This window comes from Betta splendens, chromosome 9, assembly GCF_900634795.4.
Source record: "Betta splendens chromosome 9, fBetSpl5.4, whole genome shotgun sequence".
NCBI lineage: Eukaryota > Metazoa > Chordata > Actinopteri > Anabantiformes > Osphronemidae > Betta > Betta splendens.
In genome coordinates this window covers 17309393-17328428 of record NC_040889.2, presented here as the reverse complement: position 1 = coordinate 17328428, position 19036 = coordinate 17309393, and the positions used below count along the sequence as shown (strand labels likewise).

The 19036-nt window shown below is 42.5% G+C and overlaps 1 protein-coding gene across 3 annotated transcripts; it reads right to left on the bottom strand.

Annotated features, from left to right (window-relative positions):
* Positions 1–550: 550 nt before the first annotated feature.
* LOC114862490 (rapamycin-insensitive companion of mTOR-like) lies at positions 551–17212 on the bottom strand. Of its 3 annotated transcripts, XM_029162835.3 has the most exons (38): positions 17079–17212; positions 16906–16953; positions 15649–15746; positions 14150–14214; positions 13846–13977; positions 13629–13692; positions 13160–13286; positions 12860–13029; positions 12482–12549; positions 12003–12070; positions 11774–11856; positions 11313–11400; positions 10283–10373; positions 10105–10171; positions 9919–9999; positions 9634–9734; positions 9264–9429; positions 8967–9068; positions 8832–8878; positions 8614–8749; positions 8302–8501; positions 8040–8166; positions 7693–7857; positions 7517–7593; positions 7351–7429; positions 7141–7250; positions 6971–7058; positions 6783–6875; positions 6591–6697; positions 6065–6294; positions 4844–5939; positions 4630–4710; positions 3441–3748; positions 3149–3355; positions 2906–3058; positions 2581–2704; positions 2353–2491; positions 551–2268 (listed from the first exon to the last, which is right to left on the bottom strand). In XM_029162835.3, the coding sequence occupies exons 1-38, from the start codon at positions 17125–17127 to the stop codon at positions 2188–2190; spliced, it is 5316 nt and encodes a 1771-aa protein (XP_029018668.1). In that variant the 5' UTR covers positions 17128–17212; the 3' UTR covers positions 551–2187. The 3 variants fall into 3 exon arrangements, with proteins under 3 accessions (XP_029018668.1, XP_055367761.1, XP_029018667.1); XM_055511786.1 differs by lacking the exon at positions 4630–4710; XM_029162834.3 differs by lacking the exon at positions 4630–4710 and having other exon boundaries at positions 3441–3700; positions 17079–17211.
* Between the last annotated feature and the right edge of the window lie 1824 nt (positions 17213–19036).

Here is a 19036-nt window from a genome sequence, read left to right as displayed (position 1 = left end):
ACTGAGTGGAATCTAGTTTCTTAAAACAGGTCAAAGTGACCAATAAAAGCCGTAACACTCACACTCATACAGTCATTTTCTTAGACCTCCTCCATCCATCCATGACAACACAGAGCTGGCACCTTTTTTAAGGCCTAAAGAGTGACACTAAGAGAAGATTTGTGTGAATGAGTGTCAAACAGGCACTTCAGTGATTTCATACTGGTTTCGCTGGTTTCTAATAGCTAGGAATAGATGGTATCTGTTTGCATTTCAGTGATATTATACTGGTCTTGCTGGTTTCTAATAGCTAGGTTTCTGTTTGGTCACCGAAGATAAAACATGAAGTTTGGACTGCTTGAATGACATCCATGTCAACTGTTGAGAAAATGTGTCAATCTAGAGCAGGTTAACACATCTACATGACGTGTTTTCTGCTCTGCTGGGATAGTGATGATGAAAACAGAGTAGATCCTAGTTTCTTTAACCAGGTCAAAGCAATCTAGAAAACCTGTAATAAACACGCAAACAGCTTTGGGTGCAAAATGTAAAAACAGAAGAAATGTGCACCTTGTGTATTTCAACTTTCATTTTATTAACAATGCATCCCTTTGATAGGATTGTATGTTTCTTCAGGTCATCAATGCCCCCAAAAACATACTGTACACATTATACAGGGGAAACCACGATTCAGGCAAAAAAAATTAAATTATAATACAGTCTTGAGGAAAAAATATAAATAACTTTTTTTCTTCTCTGGTTGAGCGCACTCTATGGTACAGACATATAATAAATAGATCGGATCTGACATCACTCAGCTGATCTATGAATCATCTCTCTACGAGTCCATTTGTGTAGCAGCATTATAGCAAAAACAAGCCAATGGAAACGGAGATCCCCGTTTCCCTAGAAACCTTTTACAAATCCTTTAGTCATCATAACTTCCTCTCCTCCCTCCTCCATCTCAGCCAATGACAAACAGTGATATTGCATTGTGGAAACAGATTCAGGGGTAATATTATTCCTACAACGTTATGGCAGTATGTAATGGCAACCTATGATTTTTTTTTAAGTTTTACAAGCAAGAAACACACTAAAGTGACGTTACAAAATTGCCATGCTTGTTGCACATGCAGTGGAGGTGAAACACAGAGGAATGAAGGCATAGAGTCGGGTAGCTGCTTGGCTTAACGCTGCGTTTTTAAAATGTCACTACGAGCAGAGTCTAAAACTAAATCTGTAATAACCCTGGAAGCTTTTACAACTGAGCATCGTTTCAAAGACCAAACCTTCTCCTGAGAAACTTATAATGCAATGGCTGAAGAAAAATATTAAAGGTCCTAAGCAAGTAGAGGATGGCATATACTACTATTAAATTACATGCTATTCTCCTCATGTACTCTGTATTTGTGGCATATATAGTGCTTTAGAGAATATAATACTAGTGATGTTTGATTGTCTGAGATACAAGAAATAGAAAAGTAATTGGCTGTCTGTGGTGACAAGAGGCTACAGGTTGTAGGAAAAGGTGAGGCAAGAGAAGCAAGAGCACATATCTTGTTATTACAGGTCACAGGTCGGGCTGGGATAAGAACCAGGAGACTCCAGGTACGTTTTGAAAACAACAGGACCTCTGTAGTGTTACGTTCCATACGGAGAAAAGAATGCAGGGTCTGAGGAATCACTGGGTAGACACAACAACATGCCTTATTTGTTTCATTACAAGAAAAACACCTCCGGAATGAGATAAAACTGTTGACGGGGCTTTTTCTTCTTCTTTTATTCAAACACAGACAGGAGTCTTTGTCTTAATTATCCAACTCGTCCTTAAGCATTGATGTATCGTTGAGTTTTGCTCAAGATAGACAACTTATCTGTATTTGGTTAAACTGCTCCCCCTTTTTCCTTAAAAAAAAAAAATTCTGACAGCATCGATAGGTGTGTCGGGTTAGATTTGTTTAGCGATACTGATGTCTTTTGTTTCCAGCTCCTGTCTGCCAGGAGGAAGGTGATGATGATGACCATCCACTCATCATCCTTGGCTATGCTGCTCTGTTTGGAGCAACAGGAAACGTGCCTCCTTTCTTCTCCCCATTTAGCAATAATATTAATAATAACATGTAGTATCCTCGCAGTCACGTGTTCTTTCCATGTTTATAAAGTGGCAGGACCTGGGCTGTGCAGGGAACACAAAAGAAGGGATGATGATCAGGATTCTGCCGGAGGATCGACATCCTCTTCAACAGGTTTTGGTAGCTTCGTCAGGATTGCCTCGGCTTCCTCATACATCTGAAAGTGATGAAAATGAGTGATTACATGTGGTAGCAGTGGAGGTTTAGAAAACGTAGAGGACGCAGTGCTATACTGTCTTACTGGCATGAATTGCACATCCTGGAAAAGTTCCTGTATAAATCGTCGAGAGGTCAGGCGAAACATGCAGTGAGCCAGGAGGTGGGAGACCTCAGAGTACAGGCAGATGTCGTCAAATGCGTACGGAAACTTCTCCTTTATCCTGAAAAAAAAGAGGGGGAAATGTTTTAAACTGTGTTATTCTTTTGATTTTACAGCTAATAAAAAGTATGTTGAGAAAATGAGTTTTACGTCAGCAGTCCTGTTTCATGGCCTTTGGTTCCTACAGAAGAGCTGAGGTTGATGATGAGGCGCAGCACCTCTTTCCTCAGCAAAACTCGAGAGGCAGGGCCATCTTCTGATATGGACTTTCCACCTAAAAGACCCCATGATAAATACAATGTGTAAAAAATGGACCAGTGCTCTAGAAATACATATTCACGTTTCTTTATTTAATCTGCATTACCTTTCTTTTGTATTAGTTTGTGATCACCCATGTTCATTTGTAGGTTAGACAAAATTCAGCTTCGATAAAAACAGTTTGCAACAGGCTGCATTTGTTCATTAGAAGTCTTACCGATGACAATGTCACCTGGTGTGGGGGTGCTACACATCGAGCCTTGTGAAACCGCAGCGTCACTGCAGCCTGACACTCCAGAGAACTTAGACTGAGGCATCACCTCCAGGCGATGGCCACTCTGACCTCCCCACGCTTGAAAGTCGAGATAGTCTGGCAACATTAAAAATGGATCATTGCTATGGTCATTGAGTTTTCCCAAACGTGTCCGTGCGATGGCTCGCGTGCGTGAAATAAACCCACCTGTCCGAGGGTGTGTGCTGTTGATCTGGGGCTGTGTGGGGTATCCAAGAACGATGGCGCCTACACAGTACAGGCAGTTTTCTTCTGTGTGCTCCTGCAGTCCTGTCTCCTCCAAACCAACCAAGTGGTTCTGGGGGTCACCCCGGCTCGCAACCAACTCCGTAATACTGAACTGCTGCTTTAGCAGGGGAATAGGAGGGCGGTCACCTACAGAAGAAAGAACAGTAAAAATGAGTCTCACTTTCTGAATAGAATTGGATCAGTTACCATAAATTGTAAGAGATGCTTCTACCATCTCCATCGCCAAAAAGAAAGCGTTTCCGCTCCTCAGATGGCGGGCTGATTCTCTGCTGGAAGTAGGATGAGTCTCCAATGTGGAACATATCATTGATGTCCATGGGTAGTGCTAGGCCAATGTAGTCCTCATTGCACCCGAAGGTGGCACTAGAGACCATAGAGCGCACTGAGGAGCAGCGGTGCAGGGTGCTTTGGTTGATGGGACTGAGAAGCTCCTCTTTATCCAGAGAGGCAAAGCTTAGAGCTTTCAAAAACCTAGGGAGGGCAAGAGGAGAGGTGCGTGAGAGGATCCGGGGGGAGAGACTGGGACAGAAAGGGAACATGGAATGTAAGTGGAAGAAACATTGGATAAAAGCACAAGGACAGAAGCAGTGAGCGGACGTTGGGAAGAAAGGTTTAGAGCCATACTGTGTTTGTGTGGCTGTAAACCTGTAAACCTACTGTGGCAGCCTATGAGGGCAGCAACCACAAGTGTAATCACAGCAGCCGTATAAATGAGACATGGAGCAGCTTAAAGAGTAAACACGCTTCAATCTGAAATTTCTCCAGAAAACACATGAAAAAAATACTTTGTGTTCTTTGCAGAATCGGTCTTTCCTAAAATGTATACAATTTATGTATTAATATTTATATTCATATATAAAGTATATATCTTATTTAATCATAGACAATAACAAACATCACATTTTGACTATTGTTATATTTTATAGTCTAGTCCTTTAATTTACCCATTTAGACTATTTAAAGCTGCAGAAAATTGGGATATAAAGAGTTCACGCTTTTCTATTTCCTGTAATAAAAAAATCAAAGAGGTAGAAACATTCGCTGATGTTCTGTCTTTTGGTGTTTACTCACCAAGAACGTGCACATGCAGAGAAAAAATGTGTGATTAAACAAATGAAATCTATCCTATGTCTAAATAAAAGGTTCAGTCACATCTTCTATATAAGCTTTTCACTAACCTGTGTGTCACTCATACCTGTAAGGCACGAAACAGGGAACAACTAGTAACTGACCATTCTAAACTGGGCCGACTCACACTATGAGGCTAAAGGACTCAAAAACAAATGTAGGAATACAGGCGAGTTACTACTAAAGCAGCAAAGACAGATTTATACTATATGTGGATTGGTGCTGGAAGCTACTTCTTCAGGGAAAACACTGGGTACTGCAGGTCCACCCACCGTGGTACAAAAGTTCTGGACAGTCTGCGATACGAACTTAAGACGCTGGGCTCTGGACAGGTACGCCTTCTGTCAGAAATCCTGACAGGCAGTAAAAAAGGTGCAAAAAAACAAAAACACTCACACCTATTATTTATTAAACCTAACCAGACACATAGCTGCTCAGGCTACAGTAGCACGAATGACACTGCTGATGTAGCAACGGCCAACTCACCTGCGGGGAGTTAACCTGGAGTCCAGGCTGCCAGTCTTCATGGTGATGGTGTCAGTGAACAGCACATCTTTGGCCGGGGAAGCCAGCGCTTCACTGTGAGACAAAGATGGATGTATCCTCTGCTGCTGCAGCCTTTTCAGAGTAGCGTAGCCCAGAGCATCCCTGGGGCTGGTGTACATGAAGCTGCAGTCAGCCAGACTCTTGATGGTGGTTACTGAAGGGGACTTTAGAGACTGAGCCCGGCGTGGAAGAGTGTGTGAGGAGCCGGGCGGTACCAAAGAGACGGTGGAGGACTTCGATGTGGACATGTGGTTGATGTGCGACTGGGGAGTGAGGGAGGAGAGTGTTTTCACAGTCTTGGCAGAAACCACGGTGTTCAGGCTAACACAGTCAGAAGAGTCTGGCTCAGGATCAGGATGCTCTGGGTTCCCTACAGTTTCTCTGGAAGGGCTGGAGCTCATAGAGCTGATGCCGCTGGTTGTGGTGTCCGTGTTAAAGCTCTGACTGCGGCTTTTGAATTGAGTACCTCCGCCGCCTCCTCCACCTCCTCCCACATTGCCTCCACTAGAAGAAGAGCCACCATCGCCTCCTGCCAGGGGCTCTCTGCTGGTCTGCTCCCTCTCCCTAATAGGGTGCTCCACAGTCCCGTGCCCTACTAGGCCACTGAGTCCAAAGCCTGAGCCCCCACCTCTAACCAGCCTTCCATCCACAAGCTGCTCCTCAGAGCCGCCCCTGGTCCCAACAAAGGAAGTCTCCAGGCTGACGGTGGGACTCCTCGGCATTCCTCTGCCATTGAACACCGAGGTGAAGACGTCCCCTTGATTTGGGCTGTAAATAGAGGGCTCTGTCACTGTCCTGTTTCGCCTCTTGAGTTCAGTGGGAGTGCAGGATCCCGACGGGGTCTTGGGATCACTAGTGGAGCGCAGCTTCTTGCTGGGCAGGGAGAGAGAGTTGAGGAGGCGGTTGCGAACCATACGCGTGGAGGCCAATATTGTGAACGGGCTGCGATCCTTGACTTGTTTGGTGTGTAGATAAAAAGAGGGCTCGTCTGACTGTTCCACAACATCGCACTTGTCATCATCCAGGATGTACATGTCTGAAAGCAACAAACACAACACGGACATAACAAAAGGTTAAAAACTTGACATTAACTGAGCTTTTCTAAAATCTACTGCATACTTGATGGCAATGAAGCACATAACGATATCAAGTCCTACATACTTGGTTGGGACTCGCTCTCGCTGTTGTGACGTGAACTGGTAGATTCAGAGTTTAGGCTGAGTGTGCTCGGCACAGAGGAGAGCTCAGACGTTAACTGTGTGTCGACCTCGTCCGGAGTGACAGGCCACAGCGTCCTGCGACTGTGTCTGACTGCGTCCCAACCGAACTGCTTCAGTACCTCACAGCCCTGCCTGGTCTTGGAGATCACGCCAAGCACATACACACATGTCCTAGGAATGGAAAAGGACAGTTACTTACGCTCACTTTTGGATAAAGAAAAGTTGTGGTTAAGTTAATTCCAATAGCCTAAACTACTTATACTATAACTATATACATATTTCATGTATGTATTTTCAATATCCTTATTCTGAGATGTTAAATCAGAGTATTTCAGGTCAAAATAGAGATTTTTGGTTACTGATGTGCAGTATTCAAAATAATTTGTATTTTTTCATCCCTTCGTGCAAATCTAACTGACATGTCCTCCTAACGTAATGTTCCGGGAAAACGCAGCAAAAAGGCTCACCCTCGTACTGACAGCACCTCACAGTGCTGAGCCAACGCAAGGATGTCTGGAATGACATTCTCCTCCTGCAGGAGATTCAGACCCCAGTTTGACGAACCAATGTTGCCCTGCATGAAAAACAACAAGCACCATCAGGAGCCATCTCTCTGAGGCTATTGTTACAGTGACGTGATCATGGACAGTGTTGCCTACCAGCGCCCAGAGAGCAGCCTTCAACTTTTTAATGCCCTCCCAGGTGTCCAGCATCAGGGAGCGAACGGCGTAGCTGAGGTCAGGAACCACACTCTACAGCACACAAAAAGCTAAGTGTTACTACAGAAATCCTGATAAATAAATGAAACAACAAACTGTAAGCGATAGAGGAAACTTGAGACTTCTACCTGAGCCTCCAACAAATGGCAACCGGTCTTATCGTGGACCAGCTGCCCATACAAGTGCACAGGGAGATAGACATTTGGTCTTTGTAACCTACAGGCACAAACAAACACATTAGACTCAGACTCTGTAGCGTGTCCTGCAGATCACCTGGTGACAAACTCCAGCTTCTCACCTTTGGTTGCTGCGTCTGACATAGTTGTCTCCATCAACAGGTTTGCGGTAGGTTGTTAGTGCTTCATTAAGTTGCTCCTCTATTAGGTCTACATACTTAAGATTGTACTCCTGCAATTAAAAATGTATTTGTCAGGTCAAATAAATTGTTTATATTATAGCTAGATTATGTATATTTATGGTCCCATTATGATACAGTAATCTAAAATACCTTCTGCCACTTATCCAGCTGTTTGCTGACATAACCCCTCTCGTTGAGGTAGGAGAAACCTTTAGGAATAGACAGGAACCTAAAACAGGGAAAAAATAAAAAGGCTTGAAAAAGCTTCAGGAAAACAATGTTTAAACAAAACAGTGTTTTCTATGTAGACACTTACCTGAGGAGCAGCAAAAGTCCTTTGTCTCCCAGGTGGGACAGGGCGGGTTTTAGCTGAATTAGAGCGTGAAGGTTGGCCTGCAAAGCAGCACAACACAAGTCAGACACCACATACAGAAAGCGCACTCTGTCAACAGAAGAACTCAGAGGTTGCTGCGTATACATTGCATTACACACCTTGTCCTCGCAGGCCTCGTCCAGTATGTCCAGCGCCTCCATGGACACAGCTTTACAGTGGTCGTGAAGCTGTGTGACCAGAAGCTCCATGCCCCAGCTACTGAAGAACTCCACGCCTGCGCGCAGCAGCACACGGAGGTGTTTGGTGGCATACAGCCTGCATGTCTGCTCAGTGAGACGAGACAATGTGGAAAGGAGAAAGGTCATGCTTATTATCCTCAATAGAAAGATTAGCCCCCAGATATTGTTGTTATTCAGTTGCTACTTCTTATAATCGTTTGGACAAATAGGTAGACAGAAATAGCATGTTTCAGAAACGTCTATGTTTTTGTGTATAGCTATTTTACATCAGTAGCAGCAGTGAGGATCTTGGAGAGGATGACTCTGGCCAGACCGTCTCTGCTGTAATCCAGTGTGGATACAGCAAGTTTCAGCACAGCATCCTGGTTCTTCACAGAGCACAGATTCAGCAGGCTGCATATACAGAAAGCGGGTGCAGATGTTATACTCATATACTGCAACATTAATCCAACCTGTTTTGGCTGGTTTAGCAAACTGTAACGTGACAATTCTTACACTCTCTACAGCTACACATTTGTTTTCACTCACCACTGAAACAGGCCACATTTCTCCAGCAGTTTTACTCCCTGTGGGTTGGCTGACAGTGTCCCCAGAAAAAGGAAATAGTGTTGGCTGAGTGTGGTAAGCAGGCCATTGCTCTGCAGACAGCGCTCAGGCTTCAGCCCTGAGGATGAGGCGAGCCATGACACCATGTCCTTCACCAGCTCCTCAAGGTAACCCTGACCGTCCTTGTAGCAGAGGCAAAGAAAACACACAGCCGACACGAACCGAAAGTTAGTAGCTGACAAAAGGGAAAACCGTAATGGCGTGTGGTTGTGTGTTTGTGCACACTTCTCTAACCTCATCCGAGTCCATGAGGAACTCAACAAATTGGCACCCAACCACAGTGAGTTGCCTGGCTTTAACATGATCCAATGCAAGCCCTGCGTACAATTTACTACTAGGCTTATAAAAGTACAGCAGCCTCCGCACAAACCTGCATCACACAAAACAAAAAGCATTTTAAATAATGAACCAGAAGTACACACTAAACTACGACCACGGTGACAAGGTCTTACTTGTGCATCTGTTCATCTTTGTTGTTCCTGAGGTTTACATGTGGCCACTGGGAAAGAAAACCAATATTTAAATATTAGAAGATGAAAACAAGCCAACCCAAGTCAAAAAGAAGCATGCACTGCATGAATGATGACCTTTAGGATGGTGGCAATAAGCAACCAGTTCCACTCCAGGTTCTGCTTGTGGTTAAGAATGTGACTGTCTCGCAGATTCATCATCAGTGCTTCTTCTGTGTCCTGAACACAAACAGATGAAACATTAATATAACCGGCTAAAACAGGACTTTATGTGCAAGTTCACCTTAATAATTAAACATAAGCAATAAATAAAATGTGATTTTTCTTTTTTCTTTTAATTTTGTATTGTTCACAAAAACAAACACAGCCACGCATAATAGTTAAAATAAATCTTAAAAACATAATCATATTTACCTTAATGACATAAATGTCCTTGTGGGAACGTGAATGTGACTCTCTGCGGTTATGTGACGACACTGACTTGCGGATGATGTGGTCTAAGTAAAGACTGTGCGGTTTCAACCCTTTCTTCTTCTTCTCATGAAAGCGCTTCAGATTGTTTACTGCTGCACTTGCCCGACTAGAACAAACACGGAGATCTTTGTTTTACATCATTCAGTTTGCTAATCATCATACATAATCACAATTAGTTCTGTTTCTGGCAGTGTACTGAGCACCACTAACCACAGGAATGCAACACACAGAGAACACAGTGTGTTTGCACTGAAATTTTAGCGAGGAACAATTGATAAGTGTGTGTGCGTGTGTGACAGAATGTGCTCACAGTCGTTTCTCCTGGGGGATGTCAAAGGAAGCTGCCATGTTGATAAGAGTGGGAAGACAGTGCAGATGGTGACTATGAGAATGAGGAAGGATGGTGTTTGCCTAAACAAGAGAGATGAAGGGAAAAGCAAAAATGCAAGTATTAGAATCAGTAATTGAATCACAGAAAGACGTTTATGAAACTACACAAGACTTTTCTGTGTTTATTTCTGCAACAATTAAATAATACTTTGTAGCTAGTACACCATGGCTCACAAGTGCCTTCTATACAGTAGTTTGCCTTTACCATGTGTAGAAGTTCTCCCAACAGGATCGTGGCTCGGACAGCGAGCTGATCATCGCTACTGGTCACAACTTCAACAATTCCCTACAACAAAAGTAAGACTAGTGAAAAGGTTCAAGCTTAACAGCAATAGCTTAAAGCAGCAATACAGAAACAGGTTATTAACAATGGTCTTGTGTATTAACTCACTTCTAGTAGCCCACTGGTAATAAAGGCAGAAAGGACAAATGCCAGGTAATTGTCCATCAGATCAGGCCTAATGCAGTGAACAGAAAACACAATCTGAATTTTGTTGCCTTCACAAACACTGAACTGTACAATTCTATCAACGTATGAATGTGTTTTCTTTCTGTCAGTAATCGCTCACCTGGACCGGGCCCTATGGGGGAGGATAACTTTGGCCTCAGCAGCAACAAAACCATCAGACAGTCTCCAAGTGTCCTGGAACCTGGCAGGGTCTGAAGTAGAGGAAAGTATATTAGTGGCCAGTGTTTTTGTTATTGTAATCACACAGAGCCAAGTAGGCAGCGCAATACCACGCCACACAAAGCAACCCAAACCAGTGGATTAAATCAGTGGTCTCCAACCTTTTTTGCATCATTGGCCGTTTTAATGTCAAACAATACTTTCAAGGACAAGTCTTTAAGGCGTAGTGGAAATATGCACTAAAATAAAATGATAAGATTGGCGTAAAAACAGTATTTTCTAAATAAAATAACAAACGTGAATCCACTGTGTATGCAAAATAATTAGCATTGACCTCGTAACATCACGTAACACGCAGAATCTTTGGTCCGAAGTGGTGAAGCAGTTAGAAGGCTTCACTGCCTTGTTAAGAGAGTCGGTAGCTGCATATTATGCAGAGCGGATTTGATGCATGGGAGCAACCTGTCGCAATAAGTCAATGCTTAAAGTAGGACTCCTGGTATTGTCTGTTAAATGCAGCTTTCTTTTTCTTTGAAGTCATATTCTCTTCTTCTGTCTCCTCACTGGCTATTTTACACTGCGCAAAAAAAACTTTCCAAACATATTTGTTTGCTAGCTTAGGAGTTTCAATTCAGCAGTAATGTGTTACGTGCTACCGGCTGGAGAAGCCCCTTAACGAAGGCAGAGGTTGTAGGTAAGATGCTCGACCGAGGCAAGAGTCCTGACATTTGTCAAACGTGAGTCGTGGACAAATTTAGCGAAAAGATAATGGTAATTTTTCAAAATAATACATCGTTAAATGATTAAAAAAAAGAAATAATGTAAGTTAAAATTTGAGTTAAGTGGTCTTTCACAGCCAGATACCAATTGACCCATTAACCAGTACTGATCCGTAGCCCGGGGGTTGGGGACCACTGGATTAATCGACACTGGTAAATATGGGTTAGAGTTAGAGGGAAGATGGTTCTCACCAACACTTAGAAGAGCTTCTGTGAAGTCTTGCGTTACAATGGGCACAGGGAGCCTGAATATTTCATATAACACCTCCAACAAGCCTTTCTGCAGGGGAAATGGCATTAATGCATTCAGATACATTCATGTTTGAATAGCGCAAAGTCTACTGAGCAGCACTGGAAAAAGCGCTTGAGTCATCCTAATGTTACCGTTACACAATAGCTCTGGATGCTCAATGGCGCTCTGGTTTCACACTGGACTTACAGCAAATATAATGTTTTGGTCTTTATCATGACAATTACATCCCATGACAACACCCAGACATACGTTTTTTAGTTTGGTCAGAGTTTACCCTCTGCAGGAGTAAACATTTGTGAGTCAGGGGGGTCTGTCACACTAGTAAAAACACGGCTGCTAAAAGAAACAGTCAGACCCAGACACATTTTAATATTTGGTATGCAGCTGTGTTGATACTCACCCTAACCTCTATGTTTGGTATGCTAAGTAAGCCAATTAAAGACTGGATTCCAGAATTTCCTGCCTTGCATAGGTGGATAATTCCTGGTTTTAAAAAGGAGATAAATAAAGACATGTAAACTCATAATAAGAAAACACATTCAAATTAAAAACTGACTCATTGCTTAATAAGCTTCATAACCTACAGTATTACGTGACAACTACATGTATCACTATATCTAAATCCTTACCAGACCAGGAGCGGAATGCTGCCACTATGGCCATTCTACTGGACAAGAAACGGGCCTCTTTGTCCTCCCTGTGAACAGAGAAGCACCCACACATGAAAAGCAGGACAACATGTTTCATACCCACAGGATCAGTTCGATATCTGTAAAGCGGTTTTCACTGATCAATAAAAAAAGCATTTTAAAATGGATTTTACAAACTACACCACCAAAGCAAAACACTCACTCCAAGAAGTAGATACGATAAAAATGTTTTATACCGATAATTAAAGTGACAGAAAAGATTAATGTGACTTAACCCAAACATCAAAAAGCCCTAATAACAAGGGCCATATCACGTAAGACTATATAAAATGCTCATCTTTCTCATTGCATGATGTTACAATTAAATAACAAATAGAAAACAGAGGGAAAGGTCAGAACACTAGCATTTTGTTTCTACTGTAACAGGGGCACCATTCATTTCCCTCACAAATACTCACTTTAGTTGCCCTTCAGCTGTGTCTGCATTGTGTCGGTAGTGAAAATCTGTGAAAGGCGCGAGGATTTGCTGGAGGACAGAAAAAGCACACAAAAAATGAGACATGTTTTATACAGCCTTTGTTAGCTTCTTAAAACTACATGGACACAGTCTTAAAAATACCCACTAGACAACTTGCAGTAATAATTATCCAGCTAATGATCTCACATGACATCCTTGAGGATATTATGACTGTTATGAGGTGCTTTGGTCCAAGGTGTCTGTTTACAGACAATGAGGCTTCAGAGGAACGTTCCACCAGGAAGCTCAATGTGAAAGGAATAGGCAACCTACAGCTGCTAAACTTGACTGGTATGACTCATTTCATAAACAGCAGTACCTCCAGTTCGACATCCACACGAACGTAGTGACGGGTACGTGGGTGGTTGAGTAGATGGAGCACGGTGGTGATCAGTGCTTCATTGATGCGACTCAACTGACAGTCAATCACGCTCTTCAGGATGGTGCTAAGACCTCCTCGTTTGGCCACAACCTCTGGGTTTTTCAGGGCTAAAAGAAGAAAAAACAAAGTAATATTAGAAACCTTTCCTTGTAACTTTCAAAGAAATTTCACAGGGTGGTTTTTCTCAATATAACATCCTAGAGGTCATTGGGGTCTCTCACAAAGACCGAGACTCACCCAGCTCACAAACAATGGCTATCGCAGCACGGACCATGCGGTCTCTCTCCTGTAATCCATCAGTCCCCACAGCAATTAGAGAGTTTGCAATAGAAGTGGGAAACAGCATCGCGTTGACAGTGATAATCTACAGAGGGACACAGAGAGGACAAACATGAGTCATCAATATGAGCAGCCAAAAATGTTCTGTCGTTTTAAGCCTATGTGTTTTCTGATATATACAGCATGTACAATATAAGTGATAAAAAGGTAAACTGCATCAAAGGAAGTCAGGCTGAGATGAGCACAAGTATAATGTCGCCTTAAAGATCTTCCTTAAAGCAAAGACAGACTGTGTGTGTGTGTGTGTGTGTGTGTGTGTGTGTGTGACAGTTTACAGTAAACTACACTATGAGCTATAAATAACTTGAACTTCTCTTCACACTTGTGAGGATATACCAAATATAAAAAGACATTCACGTTACCCTACCTTTCTGACAAGCCTCAGAGCCTGAGTCCTCTCCCCCTCGTTGCTCTGCTGGATGTCAATGCATCTACAACAGCACATAATCAACATTGTGAGAAAAAAAAACATGTCTGCAGGAAAAATCCAAGTTTGGCTGTAGATATGACTAAAGCAGTTTGAATGCAAGATTCTTTGACCTATAACAGAGCAGGTCATCTGCTGTGTGGGCAAAGCATCTCACCTGGCTATCAAATAGTCCACCTGTAGGCCCAGGACCTTCTGCAGCACGCTTGTGTCTCTAATGAGGTAGCGGAGTGCCCGCAACCCTGCAGCACGCACTTCCTTAGCCTCATTCAAAAGAGCTAGTCGCAAACTAGGAGTTAAAAATCAAACACACAGATGAGTCCAACAACAAAACAAATGACCAAAGAGTGCTAAATTCTATCCCACACTGTACATATCTCACAAACTATTATACTCAAAAAAGACAGATCTATATATATATATGTATGTATACAATATCGGTATCTACTGCCTCCACTTACCAAATTATGATTTCTTCATGTGTAAACCCAAAGCATTCTTCACGGTGGCCAATGCTGCATAGCAGCTGAAAAACAGAAGGTTTTGTCTTTAGACTACGTGAATGGACAACGTAACGCTTTCACAGATAGTGGCTGGTTATAAATACATGTGCACACATGATGGTCCAGTAGTGGGTGTTTGCTTGAGATGTCCATCATTTGCTGAGTAAATATTTCTTACAGTAGAACAATAAAAAGGTGCCATTAGATATTATACTAACTAAACAAACCGACTAATTCTGTCTCTGCAAACAGTGCAATTATTTACCCATTTACTGTAACACACCAGTTATGACTGGTAACAACTTCTGTCAACATAGGATATTATTAATAATGGTATCCAGTGGTATCTCGAAACATTAACATAAACTGCAGAACAGAAGAGACGGAGAGGTAAAGCAGGATAGAATGGATGAGCAGAGGCATAGTGAGTAGGGGGGTTGCTTTGAGCCAGCTGTGGTGTCAGAGACCAAACAGGCACGAAGGTAAAGAGGAGATGGGGTAGGGGCATGTGACACTCTCCAGGGGGATTAGGTCACCCTCACTGTTCTGGAATCCTTAAAAGGAATCGGAGGCATAGCGCTCCAACAGATGTACACACACACACGCAGGTCATGCCTAGTGTCAGATGTAAACAAGAGTTTGGTTTACAGATTAGAGATGCAACCCTACGCACGGCCTTCAGCTTGCTACATTACCAGCTGCACAATTTTTGTAAGGCCAACACCCGTTGGCAGCTTGGCTTCTAAGAACTGGCAAAAACATAGTCATGACAGAGAGGAGTGTTTTAAGGCAGCAGCCTGCCTCTAAAAATAACCAAACATCTGAATAAATATCATTGCCAAGGGCTCAATAGTTGTGTAAATAGTTGTGTGACATTTCTCAATAGGGTAATGCTGAAGAAATACAAGACACTGCACAATTCCCCTGATCCTTAGCAGTTTGATAAAATAATTTTTCCATGTATATTTCTAGTCAAAATAACACAAAGACTTTGGACTATGCCAGTATCTGCTGTGAGTAAGACAAAACACACCCTTAGGCACTTACACTTTAGTTTAGATGTGAAAACAAGTTACGCCCAAAATTGAACAGACATTAAAAATCACTGCCTTGCTCTTGATGCACAATAGGCCAGAGATGGCTCCCATCCCTAGAGCTCCTGTTACATTCACTGTCAGCCTCCCAATGACAGGCACAGCTAGGCCTGCTGGCAGCAACACCCATGAGGAGAGGATCAAGGAGAGTTCAATGGTGACAGTAAAGTGGAGGGGAAACAGCTAATCAACCATGTGAAAAACACTGTTTTGGTATGCACAGATTCAACAGGGCTTTATGGGAAAAATCTGAGGAGATTACGACCATATCTTTACTAAATGTTATCATCACATACCAAACAAACAGCAACAAATAGGCAGAAAACACACTGGGGTAAAGACAGTACAGCTTGACAGCTTTACCTTAATGAAGTTGTTTAGGTGGCCCAGTTTTCGCATGTTACTAACACCATGAGGTTTGGCCACATTTTGAAGTATTTCCCGGAGGTTTTCTGATGGTTCTGCAGAAGAATAAAAAGGAAATACAATGTAACTAAGACAAGCATTAAGCTATATTGCCGCAACACAAGTCGTTGAACCCTAATGATATGTTGCAGGAAGGAAGCTGGTTTAGCTGGTCAAACATATTTAGTGTGTACAGTCAAAACAAGACCTAGATGGTAAACGCAAGCATCGAGCAGAGAAGTGTTCTTTGTTTTCAGTTTCATTCACACACAACGTGCTTACTCTAATGCTTTATGATCTGGCACAAGGCAAACAATTTTAACAGAGTAAAGAGTAAACCACGTCCAGACACTGCAGTCTAAGTTAGGGCGAAAGAATGACTGTAAATTAAATGCATGAATGGAGAACAGTGGTGTTTCACAAACTATGATACAAATAATGGGTTTAGTTTTTTTAAGTATCTAAAATTATAATATTTTTAAGAGAAAATGAGGAGGCATTTTCCAAAGCCCATAGTCAGAAAGGTATAACCCATATTATACACATTTATTCTGCAATGCATGATGAAACAGCTGATATAACGTCAAAATCCAGTCATGCATGGGACTCCACGATTGTTGTGTTACTATGCTGCGTTCATCTGGAATTTCAGGTGCAAAATAACTCAGATGTGGAATGGAACCGGCAGGTTCCAGGAACCGCAGCTCCATGTAAACAAACTGGTATGCAGAGCTGCCACTGGAGGAGTAAAGCTGACCAGAGTGTGCAGCTGTGTGCTACTCGAAAAAAAACACCCTGCGCCCTGTGTGCTGTTCAAATGCTAAGTACTACTCAGTCATGAAACCGACTTTTTCCTACAGCTAGTGATGAGCATGATGCATGACTACATCACTTATGGCTGGTTGGCCAAATAACAGGCTATCTTGCCCACTCACACCAATCAAAACAACGGAGTGTCGTCATGGCTGGTTAGCTGTGGTAGCTAGCTAGCGCTAAATCAGCTAGTTAGTTAGCCAGCTACCGCCTGTTATGATGTGGTTAGCAATGTTATTAGACTAAACAAAGTAAAATCTGACGAAATGACAGCAGCAAAGACAGAACAAATGCATCGACTAGCTCTGCCCTCACTTCACAAGGCTAGTGTTTGCAGAAATCCTTCTCATCCATTTTGAACAATAATCGCTTTCAGGGTGATGTGATGAAGCCTCTGCTTACCTCTGGTCAGATCCAGCGGTACGTTCTCCTCTCCGCTGTCATTCCGACCTGTCAAATACACACACCGCGGGCATGGTGAGTGATCACACCAAGGCCATTGCGTCCCTGAGAATGTCTGTTTTTGCAGCAGGCCGCTATTACACTTAACACTGAATCGGATTTTTTACGCTTACCTCGCATCCGAAGACTCCGGATAGGACGGCCGCGGAAGCTGGCCGCCATGTTTCCAGGAACATACACAACACCGGAAACTTCGCAGTTTATCGCGAGAAAATACGTAACGGGGGGATGTTCCGACAGAGCGACAGCAGATCCCCCACAGATCTGAGATCAGATGAACCCACATTTAATCCCCCTCTAATCCTATCTGAGAGAAAATATAAATCTGACTCCTGTACCAGACAGTGTAAAGGGAGCTATTGAACACTCATCACCTGTTAGTTATCAAGACATACTACAATACAATTTTAAGTCAACATTAACTTCACCACACCCAAGATTTACTTGATTTTTATTTGTTAGATTAGATTAGATTACATTAAACTTTATTGTCATTACACGTACAAGTACAAGTACAAGGCAAATGTAATTTGGGCCTAACCAGAAGTGCAGTGGGCAGCAGATGTACAACTAAAAATATAATGTGGTTTCTAATATGGTAAATATGTACATGGATGGATATATATATATATATATATATATATATATATATATATATATATATATATATATATATATATATATATATATATATATATATATATATATATATATATATATATATATATATATATATATATATATATAAGTTTAATGTGCTAACTGTAGAAAAATGGGTGCAATATGTAAAGATCTGGTAATAGTGCAAATGATCGTATGTGGACATAGAGTATGTATTGCTGGGGTGCAAATGACACATATGAAGGTACAGTAGTGCAATTACTATTGATGAGAGCAGTGCAAAATTAATGTTCAGTAGAGCGACAGCTCTGGGAAGAAAAAGCTGTTCCTCAGTCTACTGGTTGTTGTCCGGTGGCTCCCGAAGGGCCTGCCAGACGGCAGGAGAGAGAGAACAGTCTATGGGCGTAATGGGAGGAGTCTTGGAGATGCTGCGCTCTCAACGCAGACAGCGTTTCCTCTGAACATCCTCGATAGCTGGAAGTGGTGATCGTATGATGTGTTAATGTGTTTTCACCTTGCACTCTGCCATAGAACAGCTGCTGTACCAGACTGTAACAGAGAAGGTGAGGATGCGTTCTATAGTGCAGCGGTAGGCGTCCACCGGAATAACTGAGGACAGCTGGTTCTTCTTCAGAATCCTTAGTAAGAAGAGGCACTTGAGTTGAGCCACATAAGAAAGTCAAAAGTGAGCTGTAACAGTATTGTTTGCATTAATAATAAATATAGTTTATAACACTGTTTTTTACCCGACCAATTACTAAGCCCAAAAAACATGCATGATGCATAAACAATCACAAAAACAATTGCCAAGGTAATTCATCCATCCATCCATTTTGTACCACTTATTCCCATGCAGGGTTGCGGGTGGTGCTGGAGCCCATCCCAGCTGTCTTTGGGCGAGAGGCAGGGTACACCCTGGACAGGTCGCATCACAGGACAACACAGACAGACAACCATTCACACACACACACACACACACACACACACACACGCACGCACACACACACACACACACACACACACACACACACACACACACACACACACACACACACACACACACACACACACACACACACAGGCAATTCAGTGACCAATCAGCCAAATGCATGTTTTTGGACCGTGGGAGGAAGCCAGAGAACCCGGAGAGAACCCATGCGAATACGGGGAGAATATGCAAACACAGAAAGGCACCCGGTGTGCCCCAGTTATCGAATCTTGGCCCGATAATGCTACCCACTGCACCACCGTGAAGTCCAAGGTAATTATTAACAATGCGTAATATGTTTTTTAAACAGCAGATGTAGCAAGAGGATTTGAGCTTAATTTGATGGCTTTCAAACAATTACAAGTTAATACATAACACCTTTCACGTTACTGGAAAAAATACTTCAAAGCAAATAAAACTGCTCATCGCTTGTTTGCAATAGTAGCATTTAGCAGAATCTTA